This window comes from Pundamilia nyererei, unplaced genomic scaffold (assembly GCF_000239375.1).
Source record: "Pundamilia nyererei isolate P.nyererei 1_Seehausen unplaced genomic scaffold, PunNye1.0 scaffold00074, whole genome shotgun sequence".
Classification (NCBI taxonomy): Eukaryota; Metazoa; Chordata; class Actinopteri; order Cichliformes; family Cichlidae; genus Pundamilia; species Pundamilia nyererei.
In genome coordinates, this window is record NW_005187475.1 from 1,361,966 (window position 1) to 1,378,562 (window position 16,597).

At 40.1% G+C, this 16,597-nt stretch overlaps 1 protein-coding gene and 3 non-coding genes across 4 annotated transcripts; all 4 read right to left on the reverse strand.

Annotated features, from left to right (window-relative positions):
- Positions 1–744: 744 nt before the first annotated feature.
- trnaa-agc (transfer RNA alanine (anticodon AGC)) lies at positions 745–817 on the reverse strand. Its single transcript has one exon. It is a non-coding gene; the product is annotated as a tRNA-Ala (tRNA).
- A 665-nt stretch (positions 818–1,482) lies between these two features.
- On the reverse strand, positions 1,483–1,555 carry trnaa-agc (transfer RNA alanine (anticodon AGC)). Its single transcript has one exon. It is a non-coding gene; the product is annotated as a tRNA-Ala (tRNA).
- A 189-nt stretch (positions 1,556–1,744) lies between these two features.
- On the reverse strand, positions 1,745–1,832 carry trnay-gua (transfer RNA tyrosine (anticodon GUA)). Its single transcript is given in 2 exon segments — positions 1,745–1,780; positions 1,796–1,832. It is a non-coding gene; the product is annotated as a tRNA-Tyr (tRNA).
- Positions 1,833–2,215: 383 nt separating this feature from the next.
- tmem214 (transmembrane protein 214) lies at positions 2,216–16,309 on the reverse strand. The gene is made up of 17 exons (XM_005737237.1): positions 16,007–16,309; positions 9,479–9,672; positions 9,119–9,269; positions 8,889–9,023; positions 7,945–8,027; positions 7,589–7,694; positions 7,074–7,155; positions 6,811–6,912; positions 6,529–6,670; positions 6,243–6,334; positions 6,073–6,121; positions 5,786–5,893; positions 5,155–5,272; positions 4,976–5,072; positions 4,495–4,663; positions 4,078–4,229; positions 2,216–3,235 (listed from the first exon to the last, which is right to left on the reverse strand). The coding sequence occupies exons 1-17, from the start codon at positions 16,158–16,160 to the stop codon at positions 3,106–3,108; spliced, it is 2,064 nt and encodes a 687-aa protein (XP_005737294.1). The 5' UTR covers positions 16,161–16,309; the 3' UTR covers positions 2,216–3,105.
- Positions 16,310–16,597: the final 288 nt, after the last annotated feature.

Sequence of the window (16,597 nt, forward strand, 5' to 3'; positions counted from 1 at the left end):
CACTGTCTTGTCTCTGTATTGTCCTGTTCTGTCTAGTGTTGCGCCGTCTTGTCTTGTTGTCTGTGAAGATTCTCAGTCATCCAGGTCATTGTAGTCTAAGGAGCTTGGAAAGAAAAAGCGTCTGGACTTCTTTGTCTTCTGTTTTGTCTCTCACATGAACTTTTTAATCATTGTAAACGCCATGCACAGAATATCAAGTCAACGCAAGTAAACTTTTTACACAGTTTAATACAAAAAGCTCTAAAGCTAGTTAATTTTTCATGTGCGCTTGATTACATTTGCACTTTTTACCAATTGATAATAATCTACCTCACAGTTATCTCATAGTAATGCCTCTCTTTCCACCTTCTATACATTCAGTGCTCTGCCATAGTTATTAGTGTTAAAGAAAACGTTGAAGCTGCAGATGTATCTTCTCTCTTGTGCCTCCAGGCGGCAGCACAGACACATCTACGGCTATCGGGGAGTCATAAACATTCAAATAAGTTTATTCTCTATTTCAGGTCGTTTCTTCATTCTACTAATTAGGGTGATTTATTTAAAGTTCTGTTTATATCAACTTCATATTTCATTAATATACACTGCTATAAAGAAATAATCATTAATCAATCAGTTCCTGTTTACTTTACAGATTTACCCGGTACTCTTAAAATGTATTACTCTCCATAAACAATAAACAGTTTTAAATCACATGGATATTTAAAATGCTCTATTTAAAATATTTTAACTCATCAAAAAAAAGCTTGGAGGATGCGGGCATCGATCCCGCTACCTCTCGCATGCTAAGCGAGCGCTCTACCATTTGAGCTAATCCCCCCACGCTTCAGAAACAGCCCGTTCGCAGTACCAACCCGTGATATGCTGACGATTTGTCAAGTCCTGCGATGTTCCGGAGGAGCGCGACAGGTGAGCTTCCGCGTTCTTATGCTACGCGCCGGGTTATCAATGAAATCCAGTACAATAACGCTCCCGAGGTAATACATGTTCCAGCCATGTACTCCAGTCCTAGCCGTATCCCAAACCCTAACCATAATCTTATCCCTAACATTAACCAGCATGTTATATAGTGTTTACCAAAGAGATGTAAGTAAAACGAGTGTACATGCGTATATTCATTCCAAACGGTTCTCTTGTTTGCTGATGTTGGGTCCCCGGAAGCGTAAGATATCGACGATTTGTCACCTAGCTTAAAATGTTAGGCTTTGAAGGTGATAACGTGTTGACAGCAGGGACCTATAATAGCTTATACAAAGACTGCCTAAGTTTGAAGTGTCGAACGAATTGATTTCAGTGAAATTCGTCGCAAAAACTTTCGTGAAAATGTAAATGTGACATTGGCATCTTCTTTATGTTTTGTGTCTCAGCTCCCCCCCAAAATTACCAATTTTTAAAATAACCATATTTTCTAATTGGTCTGGTTGGTTGCATTTTGCAACTTGAGAGTTAAAACAAACTCACGCCAACCGACGAGACACAAAACTTTGGAGGATGCGGGCATCGATCCCGCTACCTCTCGCATGCTAAGCGAGCGCTCTACCATTTGAGCTAATCCCCCTTATGTGCGTTGCCTCGCAACCTGATAAAGTATATCTATGTAATCGAGTTGGGCTATAGCCAACAGAGCCTGTTGGCTTGCTGGCAATTGTGCTGGTTCGGCTGATGAACCCTATCTACCGTGTAATCTGTATTCGATCGTTGCGCTTGAACACCGTGAAAGAAGAAGAAGAAAAAAAAAAGTGTCACCTCCTTCGAGCCGGATTTGAACCAGCGACCTAAGGATGTCTATCGCACTCCTCTACAGTCCTCCGCTCTACCAACTGAGCTATCGAAGGGGATGGTATCAGCTCCCCACAGTGTTTCTCTATAAGCGGCAGCGCTACTAAGCATGCGAGAGGAAAGCATTGATTTACTGGGGCAAGATACGTTTTTAAGAGGACTGCTGAATCAGCGACACTTGACTAAAAATACATTCCCAGTGTACTCTTCGCATCTTGATCTATATTAATACGTGGTGAGACAAATTTGTTTTTTCTTACGATGACCCTGAATACACATATCTAATAATTATATTTTAATAAGAACATACACATGCAAAATTGAAGTTTGAGGGCAAAGCCCCAAGTCATGACAAGACAACTGTTAACAAGGTGGTTTCTATTATTTGCTGTGTAGCTTGTGGCACACTCGGGTAAATCAGCTGATAAAAACACTGCAGTGGGGTTGGAGTCTTTATTACAAATCATTTACATTACAAAGTAAGACATTGGTCTCTTCCATATCATCTTGTTTACAGGCTGGGGGGTTAGTTAAGTAAAATGTCATTTCTCAGATTACAGCATACAGGATGACAACTGATCCACGCAGACACAAACACAGAAACGCATTGACCTTCAGGTACATGATGTCGGTGCTTCTCGCAGCTCGGGTGAGAAGCTTCTGCTGGTAGGTGAAGCATTAGAAAACGGGACAGAAACAAAACAGCAGAGACAAGACACACAGATTTTTTCTTCTGGACTGATGTGAAAAGACTGTGTTTACGACCGTGCTCTGGACGAGCAAATCCGCCCGGAGACACAACTCCCTAGTTAGGTTTGACAAGGGGTTTGCACACACAGGACCAGGTGTTAAAGATGACTTGACCATCTGATGAGGTTTTCAGTGGCTTGGAGACGTTTCTGACATGTTCCCTGCCTTTACCAACTTTCACAACACTTTTTTTTTTAATTATATTTAAATAAAAACTTTTATAAATCATCTACAAACCTATATTTTCTATAAATTACAGAACCTGCCTAACCCAGAGGCTCAAGCAGTGGCTGAAATTTGCAGTATAAAACTCAGGGAGAGAGAAAGAAGGGTACAACCTCCGTATCCAGCAGTGACAAAAAGACTGATAGAAAAAAAAAAAAACATCTAAACAACACCAAACTGATTTTAAAATTTAACCAAAACAAGAGACAAAAAGGGTCTTTTTTGAGTGAGCTCGTTTCCCTCTGACCCTGCGGCATCCACTTGTGTCACAAGGGACATGACAGACTCACGCTGGGCCAGAGTGTGTGTGTTGGTGTGTTTAGCTTCCTGTGTGCATATTGTGTGTGTATTGCGTTATCCCACTCGAGTGAGCAAATCCTGGGCCCATGTCTTGATTGCCGAGGTCGTGTGTTGGAGAAGCTGCCACGTCGAGTTGGTAAAGGACAAGGCGTGGCCCTGCAGACATGATACAGACACCTCCCCACTGCAACAGAGAAAGTAAAAAAAAAAAAAATTAATCACTCACTGCAGCTTTAATGATGCTTTTAGTTCCTTTTAAACAATACAAACAAACACATTTGTCTACTACACTACTCATAACTGAGTGACAGATCATTACAGAGTTCATCTGTCAATCACCTCAGAGGTTATCAACAGCCAAGGAAAAGGCCGCTGATGCATCTCTGCTTTAGACTGCTGCCCTCACAACCGAGACCTGGACAGTTGTCAGAGGATGAATGAATGGAAAAAATAGTCCAATTGTTTATCAGCTGGGTGCAACTACCTGGCTCCAGTAAACAGAAGAAGAACACACTGCTGAGAAGTGAAATGTGTGTGGTGCTGTGACGGTACTGTGCAAATAGGAGAAACGTACACAGACAAAGCCTACAAAGATCAGCCAAACTTCTGGTGAGCGACTCCCTTTAAAGAACAAATAGGAACGAGGTCCAAACTCCAGCAGGATAAACTGGCATGTCACTACATCTGTCAGTGCAACTGGTAACCTGCACGCATTTCTCAATGGCTTCAATAAAACACAGCAATAAGTAAAGGTGAATCACGTTTCATCCCAACAAGCACCATAACGAGGGCTTCATAGTTAAATCATTGTTGCAGCAGTGCCACAGATTCTTATAGTTAGGCAGCCCAGAGGTAAGGTGTCTTCGTTTTAGTCAGATTATTCTAATACAAGCTGTGCTGTTCTTCTTGTTTAACCCCACAGACCAAATACATCTTTGTGAAACCAGTCCCAGCCGGTTTAACTGCCCCAAACTCAGGCATGTAGTAATAAAGATTAACTGTTAAAGAGCTGCTGTTAGTACTGACTTGCAAGAGTCCTCTAAGTTGGCCCATGCTCTCTGTAGCAGGTTAGATGTGTACGCCAGCGCTGGCAGGATGTAGTTTTGATGTAGGAAGATGAGGAGCTCCTTCAAATATGCCAGAGCCTGGAACACACTCTCTGGGGTGTTGGTGTTCACCTGGACAAAGACATGCAACACAATCAGAGTCAGACTGGTAGTTATCTGGTAGTTTCTTATGTAATGCTCAAAATTTTAATTAAGGGGGAAAAGTGACACAGTATAAACACAAATAAATCCACAAAAGGATGAAATGATAATCCAGCTGGACTGTTTAATACACACCCAGAAAGCTGTGCTTCAGCCCCCCCCCCCAAAAAAAAGAACAATTGTACTTCAACATTTAAATGTTTAAGGTCAGGTGGAGCTGTAGCCATGGCCTTACCCATTCTATGACAAGAGGTGTGGTTTCTTTAACCCAGACAATAAACCGTGAGGTGTTTTCAGAGATGAAGACAGCTGCTGACTTTGCCTTTTCCAAACCTTGTTCCGTTACTGGACCCAAAACCCGGACACACTCAGAGTAATAATAAGGAGTGTTTGTCTCCAACCAGCTACAGAAAATACAAAACACACAATACAGACAATAATGATCATAACTGCAATCTTCATTAGAGGAAAAATAGAAGAAAAGAAAAAGCCATACATTTTTTTAAATTTTCTTTTTAAAAGCAAATAATTTTATGGCAGAACAGCAGGTTAATCTAATAAATCTATATTAATATAGAATTCTAAATAAAAGCCAACAAACCACAGGGAATAAAACACTGTGTGCCTGAGCGTTATCAGGAAGTGAGTCAGAAGCTTGTTTTAGATTTTATGGATCATTTTTAAGTGTCGGCTCTGTTGACTAGAAATGATCGTACCTGAAGCCCTGCTTTGAGTAGACTGTTATTTTGCTCCAGGCCTGCTGAGATACAGCTGTGATCCCTGAGGAGTGCAGATACCTGGCTGTGATGGAATCTGAAACGTAATATAAACACAATGAGTAGGCCACAGATACAAAGATAGGCGAATATGGTGAGTAAACGGCACTCTGACAGACCTGCGACAGAGCCGTTTGATCTGACGTCGTGGGCGATGAAGCCGGCAACGAACACGAGCAGAACCAGGAGCAGCTTGGACCAGGGGAACCCGTGACCACGCATCTTTACCTGCAGATTCTGGAGAAACACAAAGCACATGTCAAATAAGGTTCATAATCCAAGTGTTAGCTTTATGATTCCATACATCTCTAGTTGTTGCCCAAGAAGCAGGGATAATGTCAGAAGAAGTTTTTAAAGAGGAGTTGCACATGCTCATTCATGCATTCATCTCTCCAGTACTCCCATCTGCAACTCACCAGGTTCTCCAGTTCAGTAACTCTGCCCTTGATGCTTGGAAACTACCCAGTAAGTCCCAAAACAGTCGTTCCAATATCACAACACTACTGATCTCTTTAATAGGCTTTCAATTTAATATTCTTCTCTTCCTTCCTTTAGTTTTAGTTCCTAAATTTATATCTTAATTTTTTTAAGCTTTTTATGCCTTCTGTCAGCACTTTATAAATATTGCTCACTTTCATATTGTAGAGGTGCTTCATGATTTAATATTTACACTATCTTCGTGTCTAACCCAGACTTTTTTGAAATCGCGAGTTTCCTTTTAAACAAACATGAACAGGCCGAGTTGCTCACCTGGCACAGGCTGTTGCACTCCTGAAGGTCATGAGATTCAATGGTGTCTCTCATTTCTTCGTTGGTCACTCTAAAAGACTGGATCGTTTCCTCGAGGTTCTTCCGAAGCTAAAAACAAAAAAAAGTCCAAGTAAAACACAGTGATGGGATTAAAAGACAATAAAAATACAAGTTACATTAAAACTGCATTATTAATCAGGTTACACAGGCTTTGATGTTTAAATAACAGTATCCCTGGGAGGTGCGTTTGGTTTATGAGCCAACAGACATTGTGACAGCCCTTGTACCTTTGGTGGAAGGATGTTCCAGGACTTTAATAAGTGGTTCAAAAGCAAACTGAGGAAAGAAAGCAGTGAGTCTGAAATCAGTTTGAAATCATCTTCATTTGTACAGTTTACCTTATGTGGAGATGTGATCATAAATAAAAAGACAAAAAAATTTATGGTCCACAGGTTACCTGGACTGGGGTAGGTGTTTGGTGTAGAGCTGCCTCCACACTCCTAAACTCTGAACATCCACACACAGACACTCAGTCATACTGCTGAGCAGCTGCAAGAAGCAGAAGACAATGCGGTTCATTTTTATCATTTTACTCATAATGTATTCTTTGACATCGTTTAGTGAGAACACAATTTTATTGAGCAGTTCTGCTTTATTTAATCACTTTTGTCAAAGATCGTGTTGTGATGGCTGCTGTAACAGTACAGTAGCAGCAGTAATGTATACAGAATTGTGGGTCTCACCTCCCTCTTCATGTCGTCGGGACAGTGTGGCGTGGCTCTGGACAGAAATGACGGCAGGTACGTGTGCAACGTGTTCTCTGGCTTGGCACCAAATGCGAGGACCTTCAGTCGAGGATACAAACGCCTCAGCTGCTCCTGCAGACTGTAATAAAAAACAGAAAAAAATATATTAGGACTCAGAACGCAGATAACATTTTTGCAATGCTTTTATTTCTAAACAGAGATTATGAACAGTCTGATATGTCTTGCTGTTGGTCTGTGTTTGCACTGGTTTACATTTACCTTGGTGACAGGGCGTTCTTTGGCATGAAAGCAAAATCGAGCAAAGGAAAGAACTCTTTCGGACCCATAATACCAAATCCTTTTGTCAGGTTTGAATGAAGTCTGGGAAAAGAATTAAAGTATGTTGAAATATCCATGACATTCAAATTAAAGGTATCACTGGTAATGATCTTAATAGTTCAAGTACTACAAATGAATGGAAAGGAAGTGTCTGGAAGATGAAGAAATTTGAGAAATTTCATGGATTTCTGAGTCAGACTTACGAGAGAAGTCTCTCCAGATAGGCGATGGCATATGAGGACAGAGACTTCACTCCCAGCACAGGGAGCATGATGCCCAGCCACACTGAAACAAATAACATTTTCTTTAGTTTAGGAAGCTTTTCTTCTGTTAAAGTGAAAATAAATATATTTAATCACACTTTGGGTGTGATTTTGTACTAAATCAGTAATTTTAGACACCATTTCCCCCTAAATTTCATTGCAATTTTGCACTGTAAACATTTAATATAGTCACACTAACTAATAACACTTGGAGCACCAGCAGCTATCAGGGGGGAATATTACTGCTCTAATGTGCTCTGTTGCTTCAGTGAACCCCAACCCAGAATGTCTGTCTTCACACATTGTTGGGAAAGTGGGAGAAAGGGGAAAACAGACAGATCTGGACTAATACTGGGCAAATGCCTACTTGTTCAGAGCAGTTTTGGGCTTTATGGATATGCGGTAATGTAAAATATTGAAATTATTGTGTGCCTCTGTGTAAAAGTGTTTATTACCTCTTAGACCCTGGCTGAGATCATAAAATCCTGCTTGGCCCAGAGCCCACATGATGGTCAAACACTTTACTGGACGATTCTGAACTGACCGCAACATTTCCAAATACTGCAGAAAAGGAACAAGGAGAAGGGAGAGTTTTACAATATAATAATGCAAAATTATTCAAACAGACAAATCCAGCAATACCCCCTCTGAAACTACCAGTTTGAAAATATAATACATAATTTGATAATATTACACATGTCCAGAAATGTTAGGAAAAATATAGCTTGAGCTTTTAGTGTAATAACATGCACAGCAGGACAAGAGTAGCAAAGCTGCTGATTATTTGCCGGAGTGACAGTCACACACTCACCTCTGGCAGATTTTGGGTGGCTATTTTGGGTTTGTCCTGCAGGACTGCCTGAATGCAAACTCTGTAGCCATGTAGAGGTTCTCCTGGAAATAAAAACAATAAGCTTTAGGTATTGGTACTTTCGGCTTCTTTTTCTGCTTTATGAATTTTAACTAAAAACTGAAACAATGCTTGGGTAAAATCTTTATTTCATGAGGCATCCTGGTGACCTTGCTGACTGCTCTTGGTTAGAGTTTGTTAAAAGGTAAATAATGATAATTTGAGGTTTGAGTCATGATGGGTTTTGACCCCACCCTAGCGTTGAACCATAACAGTGATCTTTGCTGTTTTTTGTCCCCTGACTGCCAAGACAGTCACACCACAAGACATCACTTTCTTTCACAGCAGTGCACTTTTGCTCCTCGCTAAAAGCTTGTTTAGTTTAGCTCGTGCAAAGATCAATCTAGATCAATAGATGAATCTAGACACAACAAAAGCTTTTTGAAAGTGAATACAAGGAAGGAACATAATGATTGCCTGCAGCTGCCTTTCTTTCAGGATCTCTCATCTCATCTGCTTTCAGATGTTGGCTTCAGGCCTGTTGCTACCTTGTGGGCTTTGTGAGGCAGACAAGTATGTCGACCACCTGGCCTTCTCTTCACCTCTATCTGTGCTGCCATTGAGGTGATATGGTTTTTATGGTCAAAGACAACCACTAACCTGGGCATAAACATCCCCCCCACCTATTTACCCCCTTGTTTATTTGCATGTATTTATTTGGTTCATATGTAACGTTTTATATGTTTTATATTCAATCAGAATATTATTTCAACTTACAGAACATTTAAGTTTATTATTGAGATTTCTGCAGCTTTGGTATCTTGGCACATTTTTCCCTGTCTGTTAATGTTCTACTGAGTAAAGTCGCATCAATAAAAGGATGTAAGAGGTTCTCCTGGGTTTACCTGACTGCCTGTCCAACTCCCTGAGCATAGTGTAAACACAGTGGTCGAAGAAATCTGGCAGAGCGCTGCTGCAACGTCCGATGAGGCCTTTGATCACGCCCCTCAGCTCTTTTCCTGTAAGGCAGTATGGGTAGTCTGGGACAGAAAAGACAAACAGGAAGACTTAAGTATTGAAATGCTTTAACCGCACGATAAATAAATGGGCATATCAAAATAAGAGTCTGCCTGACCATAAGGGTGGCTGCTGAGTGTGGGCTCCGTGTCCTGGGCAGTTAAATGGAGGTTGAGGTATCCAGCCAGATCTTTGATCCAAACCGAAGGGTTTTCTGGAAACAGGGTCTGACTGCGAGCCAACTGCTGCTTCAGGTCTGCAACATCCAGCTGAAGACAGGACAAGAGAAAAATATCAGCAATGGAGTCTCAAAAAGAACACACCCTCCAAGCAAAGGCTAGATCGGTTTCAGCATGTGACAGTTGGCTTTGAAGATGTAACAATGCTGCTTTGTTTAGAGATCATTTTGGGTCATTTCTTTCACTAAATTTCCATTGAGTTTAATATCAGTCAACTTAAGAAAATGTCTCTTACTGACCGCTTTGAACGCCTCCTCGAGGGTTTTGTAAGTTGTGGGAGAGGCTGTATTGCTCGAATACGACTTCTTGGGTGGTTTACTTGATGAGGGCTTCTTGTTTTGAGGCTCGGATGGTGGAGGAACCTGCTCCTTGTTCTGCTTCTTTCCCACCTTCTCCAAGCTGTCATACAGACTCTCTGACATCTTCACGGGCGCTGAAGGACAAAACAAAGCAGCTGCAGTGAAATGCAGTGACTCCTCTATCCTGAGTCCTAAAAATCAAGTTACTCTCCTCAGCGTCTTGCTTACCCCCTTCTGCCCTCCCTCCACGCCTTGTGTAATGGGCTGTTACCCAAAGGAATATTTGTGGCACACTCAATACAATTCACAAAGGACTGGAGTTAAGCACCAACAGCATTCCAGCTCTCCCCCTTGTGTGTTTCTGGTAAACAGTTTTGAGGACCTATACAAAGTTAAGAACGCCTTATTTATTTTTTTAGAGCCTGTACTTTGATATTAAATCAATACTTATTTGCAATGTTTTATAAAGGCAATAACAAGTAATTGTATTTATAAGATGTCAAAGCTCTCTCACTGGCTGAAAGTGGCAATACATTGAAATTGACCCTGTTCTGCTTTTATTCATTTCCCATCAAATACCTGCAGCTTGGAATAAATCTGACACCTTTACAGACTGTGGGGAAATCAGAGAGCAATTTAACTGCTTACCAGTTTTTACTCTGTTGGTGATCAATCATTTTTTCATTTTGTGTGCAAAACACACCAGGGGTGGATGGCAGGAACTAAGATCACTTTTCTTTAAATTTAAGCTGGTTAATGAGGTGATTTGACGAACGACTCAAATTGGCCTTTGACCTATGAAGCATTTATAGTGATCACAGTAATATGGGCTGCTTCTGTTGGCTCTAGAAAAATGTTTTCCTTCACTCCAACTCAGGCCATCGTGTCAGTCACAGTGCTGTCTCTTTCCTGTACTCCGTTTCAGAATGGAGCTCCTTTTTAAACTCTATCTGTGATCATAACTGAGCGGCTGTGCTTTTTCATGAGAAAAATAGAAGTTGGACTGAACCAAATCAAGCTTTAGTCACACATGTGGATTTAGAGTCAGCATGTCTCTATTTTTAGTCTCAAACATGAGTGTGCCATGTTTTACAGAGAAGCTCAAAATATAACGAGAGAAACATATGAAGAGGTTTAACAGGCATGTGAGTGTGTGTGATAGTAGAAGAGCTGCATAGTATGCAATCAAATGCTGCATGAATGTGTGCTTGTGTGTGTTGATCACTGAAACTGTAAAGATTGTTATAGCATTTTTCAAGTCAGGGAGGAAAGTTACCACGATCAAAGCTTTAGGATCAAGGCATGGAAAGACCTGTCTATATTTACAGTCTTGTAATCTTTGGTATCTAGTGCTCAGCTGTTTTCTTGTGGCCTGCATGGCAGTTTCATCTGTATTTTTTCAGCTGGGAAATGAAAAACAAAAAAATTTGTATGAGGCCTAAAAATACTGGAAAATATATAAAAATAAATAAAATAAAACACTGAATTTCAGCCCACCACAGACCTATAACTCTGAAAATACATTAATATAGAGGTGAAATTATGCAAGGCTTCAACAAATATACCAATGTTTTTGCACCCAATAAATAAATCAGCTGATTCTGAGAGGGTGATGGCGGGTGGGGGAGGTTGATGAAACTGATGTTTCATGGAATGATTCTGCTGAAACAGTAGACTCCCTGGTTAATTATCGAGGTTTTAACAAAATGTGGAGCTTGAAATGTCTTTTCTCATGGCATCATATGACTCAGAAATCCTTGCAACCTTATCTGGGACCTTGTGCACTATTGTCTGCAGTGGATAATCACTTAAAGTCTAAGTGAACAGGGAACTTTAAGCGAAGTGGTTGGTTTCCTTAAAACCAACCAATTAACATCTGTTTTTAAAAAAAAAAGAAGCACATGACTGCAGACTTGGGAAAATACCAGCAGTCCTTGTAAATGACAAACAGTTCAAAACAAAGACAGAAGTGTCCTGATCAAAATCAAATCAAGTCACTTTTATTGTCACATCACATGTGCAGGTACACTGGTACAGAACATGCCAGTGAAATTCTTGTGCACAAGCTTTACAAGCATGGGTGACTGACTTCGCTCAGCAAAGAGGGAAGGCATTCTAAAGTTTTAGAGCAATAAGAAGCAAAAAGCTAATAAAATTTAACTTGAAGGTTGGATTACAGAAGGTTTAACATACTGATCATTTATTTTTCTGAATGAATCATGCCGTATCTTCAATTTTTATCTGTATGTTTCTGAGATTAGGGAGTTGGACGAACATTGAGCTCTGAAAATAATTAAATAACACAATTAATATAATCCAACTGAAGTGTAAAAATGTTTCCCATGTGGGACTCAAACTGGTCTCTGGTGTGAGCAGTAAAATTATTCAACCCCCGCTCTCTCTAAGGTGCAGGTGTTAATGCTCAATTCAGATTTTTTTTGTCTGCTTGTTCACACTACAAAGAAAAAATGTGACAGCAAACGCTCTCCAACGTTGTCTTCCCAACAGTTTCACTGACATCTACACTGGATGGCCAGGAAGTATTCGCGATGTCTTCTCGGGCGCTTCTCTGGCGCTGATAATTGGCGTCTGTCTTGTGTCAGTGACGTAAAAGACGGATTTAATGCGACATGACCATTCAAACAGCAGTCGCTTTCTAAAACATCGGATATGTATCGGATTCAGTACCACATACGAAAGTGACCCAGATCGGATTTGAAAATATTGGATTTGTGCCGTTCACACTGTCATACCATGATCGGATATGGGTCGCATAGGGTATAAAAAAAATTTTTTTTTTAAAAATCGGATTTGATGCGCTTTCGCCTGAAGTGTGAACGTAGCCTAAATGTCACCTTTTTCCCCTCTTTGAAACTGGGAATATTCTTTTCATTTTTTGTGTACATGAATACAAGTCAGTACGAGAGAGAGCCCAAAATATGAATCCACAGATTAAATGTTGTGACCATTTCATGAACTGTCACAAGACTGTGCTGCTGGCTCTCTAGTAACTTCCTCACACTGGACTGCTGCTGATGACAGCAGTCCTTTTTCCGCTCTCCAAACTCGGTCAGCTCAGCGTAGTGACCAGTTCTTCACCTGCTGCAGGTTCTAGTTCTGGATCTTATGTGGGTTCTCCACAGCAGAGAGGACTAATGTCTCCAGCTGAAGCCCAAGATAGTGGTGTTAAAATTAGCCTGACTGAGACGAAGGACTCCGGATAGCTGAAAGATTTCAAGGAGAGAACTGACAACAAAGCTAGCAAATCGCAAAACATGTGATGGATCAGAGCTAGCTAAACTTTCAAAATAAGAGCGAAGAATATATTTTCATGACTCAAATCTTTGAGTGTGTCGCTTGAGTAAATTCTATTAGTGGGAAACACTGCAATGTAATTAGTATTTCAAACATAAGCCTAAATGTAACATCTATGACTTCCAGCAGTCATTCACCCTATGCTTTACATTCGAGGCTGGTGCGGGGTAGGCAGCTATAAGCTGTAGTATTATGAGTGGGCTCAAAAGCTCCACTGTGAAACAACAACTAACAGGATCTCACATTTTACTGTCTACAGTCAGACTCCCTAGTCATTTTGATAGTAGATTTTTCATCTCAGTTTTATGAAACTATTTAAAACCATCTCAAAGAAACAACAGTTTTTGGGATCATTTTGGTGTAATTTACTACAAGAAGCATATTAGCAGAAATCATTAACGTGTGACAGCTTTCAGATTATAGTTTCTATCAAGACAAAATACCAAAAAGAACAAATTTTACTGCCCTAATCCACGGGCCACTAAAAGCCAATAATAGCTGAGATGATGTTTTTAAGCTTCCTTAAATTCAAGCTTTGTGGTTCTCACATGTTTAGACATGTGGGAACAAAAAGCCGAACATGGTTATCATACAAGCAGTTCTTTATTTGTCAGGGACCAAAACACTGACCTCATAAGAGAAAAGATGTCTTGTACCAGATTTATCTACTAGCTAATTCCCATCTGCAGTCGCTGGCCAGGTACGCCCAATCATAAACATCACTGATTTAAAGGGCTTTTTAAATAATGCAAACAGTAAAGGCAGAGACATTTACCACTCTTCTCTGTGATCCAAGCTTCACGCTCTTATCTGTTGAACACTTACATAATGCCTGATTTTGCTGCAACACTTTTCTTGCTCAACCACATACGTAATCCCTCCAGGCTAAAGTTTAAAAAAAAAAAAAATCCTCCAGTTTTATGTGTCAAAACCACAGACCCAAAAGTAACAGCCTCATGATCAAGTCCTGATGAAAGCCTTTAAGAAACAAACTGAGATTTGGCAAAATATCTTTCTGAATGTGTGATTATGTTGTTTGTGTTAATAAAATGATTCACATAAAGTGTTGGAGAGTTCGTTTACTAAACAGATCAGGTTTATTTCTTATAAGCTTTAGACTAAAGCTTTACACCACTTCCCCACTGAATCAGCCACAGTGATCAGACTTTGGACAGTAAGATTCAGTGATAAAAATGAAGCAGAAACAAACAGCTCCAGCAAAGTGAGATATGATCATTTTGTGATGATCATCCAAAAATCAAAAGACTCAGTGAAGCCTCTTCAAGCTGCTATTGCTAGATTTAGTGAACAGAAAGTATTTTGGTCAATTTAAGGGTAGAAATTGATCAGAGGTCAGTAAATAATATGTTGACCTTATGAAGAGTAATTTCTAACACAGATAAAGATAACTATGGTGTTTGTCAGTCTTTGACATAGTAGGAGACACCGGGCGGGACTCTAAACAGAGGGAACAGCAGGGTTTGTTTGGTACGTAAGATTTGATAAAACACAAATTAATTCTGGTTCTTAAAACATGGCAGAAAAAAATGAATAAGTAGATTAGCAGCTCCAGCTTCAGTATGGGCTTCATACTCAGTAAAAACAAAACATCATTAGGTTGACATAATGTTTCAGCAATGTGGTAGATTGAAGCTGCTGGTAATTCAGTATTAATATCACCTAACTGCACGTCTAAACTTGTCATAGCAACGTTACCGAATTAGGTTTCATTTTCCAATTTTTAAAGGTGTAAATCAAACTACTGAGTTTAGCACCTTATTCCAACTTTGACATTTCTGGTTAACAATGAGAATTCTCCTGCTGCCACTGATAGTATTAAAAGGAGGACAAGTTTGAGATCCAACACTCCAGTGACTTTATTCATGTGAGGAATGTCAATAGAATCTTCACTCGATGTTTGATCAGAAGACATAAGTAAAAACCTGAGTAAACTTTACTCGATAAAAAGTTATTAGCAGAAAAACATTTTTAAAAATCAAAATTAGCTATTTATATTATTTATATTCACTGTGGTTATCATTTACTATAGAAACAACGTATGCAGTTCAAAGTAAAGAAGAACAAGCATTTTCTCCAAGCATAGCATCCCAATGCACTTCAGATCCAGCATCACTTTCAAAGACCGGTTCATCCCAAGGACAGAACACCAAGACACAAGCTAAACAACAGTGTACCATATGTAGTGCACTTAGGGGTACTCAGACCCTTATTTCTGATTGAAACATATTAAAAGTGCATGACAATTTAAATAGAGGAAAGAAAAGCGTAAGTGACAGCTGGAGTGTCAGTATTGTTGTATCCTTGCAATATTGTTTAGATGATAGAAGCAGGACTGGGTGGCCGGGTTTCTTAAAGGTGAAATTGGAATTGAAAAGCTCATCCAGGTTTCTGATTTTTCAAAGATCACTCATAAAAGTACCCTACATCTTCTGATTTATAAAAACTTGCCCTTTACACCAGAAGGCTCAAACAAAAATATAACTCGGACACTGATCACCTCGAGGATTATAGGTAAACAGGAACAGTAAGTTGTATTGTTACTAATAGGAGTCCTTCTAAATAAGTAAGAAAATAAAGTCAGAAGTAATAACAAAATAGAGTAACGAGTTTAATCTATTTATATAAACGATGATAATAGCAGTGATAACTGTTTATGAGGCATAAAGCTGAAGTAAAACCATGGCTAAACGTGTAGCATAAGATTTAAATGGCCACGTTGTTAAATATTTACCCCCAGAGAAATGACAACCATCACTGTAGGCGAGGTAAAAACAAACTAATGCTGCTTAACGTCATACCGATCAGCTCCAAGATGACCAAAAACACCTTCAGGCTCGTTCGAAAGAGCAGCTGAAGGGAGGTCAAAGGTCAAAAAGCGTCTCACACATGCTGACAGACTCTCTCAGTGCTGACGTTCACTTTGTTGACACTGCTAACGAGCTAACTAGCCGCACGAAGCACAAAGGCCGCTCAGCTAGTAGTTTAAAATTCACGCCGACACACGGACTTAAGGTAGAGCCACTCAGAGCTGAGCTGGTAAAACCGCAGACGGTGTGAGATAAAATTAATACCAGGAAGTAATGCTGCGTGAAGTTGAGCTTCAGCAGCTAGCAGTGGGCCGTGTTCACTTACGTCTGGACGGCTGGTTAGATTCGCCCAGGGCTTTCCTTTCTCCGCTGGCTTTCTTGTCGGCCGCTACCTTGCCTCCTCCGCCGGAGTTGTTGCTATTTTTCTTGCCTTTCTTCACCACCTCCCATTTTCCGACCGAGCCGTTATTTGAAGCCATGTCTCCGGGTCCAGATGGGCTGTTATTAGTTCGGTACCGTGACTTCCTGCCTCCTACCTCCCTTCTGCTGAATGAACGAGAGGACGTTGCGTAAACTGCTCTGAGCGTTTAACCGTCCGCGTGCCACGTCTCTATGTCGGCATGACGTCAGAGTGATGTGTTTGGACCGTTAACTTTCGTGTTCGTAGCCGAACGGAACAAGTTTAAACACGGAATTTATTAAACGTGTCTTCAAGACGGAATCATAGACGACCCCGATTCATTTTAAACACAACTAAATACAACAATAATACGAGTTCGGTTTTAAAAAAACATAAAATACATTTTAAAAAATCTACAATTTATTGTAAAATAAACAGCAACTGCTGATAACTGTTTTTAAATTTTCAAAAAAATTAAAAAGAATTAGCGCAAAACTTACATTTCAATACTTTTTA

Excerpts from the sequence above, each read along its gene's own strand:
- tmem214 (XM_005737237.1), bottom strand. The coding sequence starts at position 16,160 with ATGGCTTCAAATAACGGCTCGGTCGGAAAATGGGAGGTGGTGAAGAAA. Across the intron at positions 6,122-6,242 it reads AAACACCTACCCCAGTCCAG|TTTGCTTTTGAACCACTTAT; the intron begins GTAACCTGTGGA and ends TTCTTTCCTCAG. Across the intron at positions 5,073-5,154 it reads ATCAAACGGCTCTGTCGCAG|ATTCCATCACAGCCAGGTAT; the intron begins GTCTGTCAGAGT and ends ATTACGTTTCAG.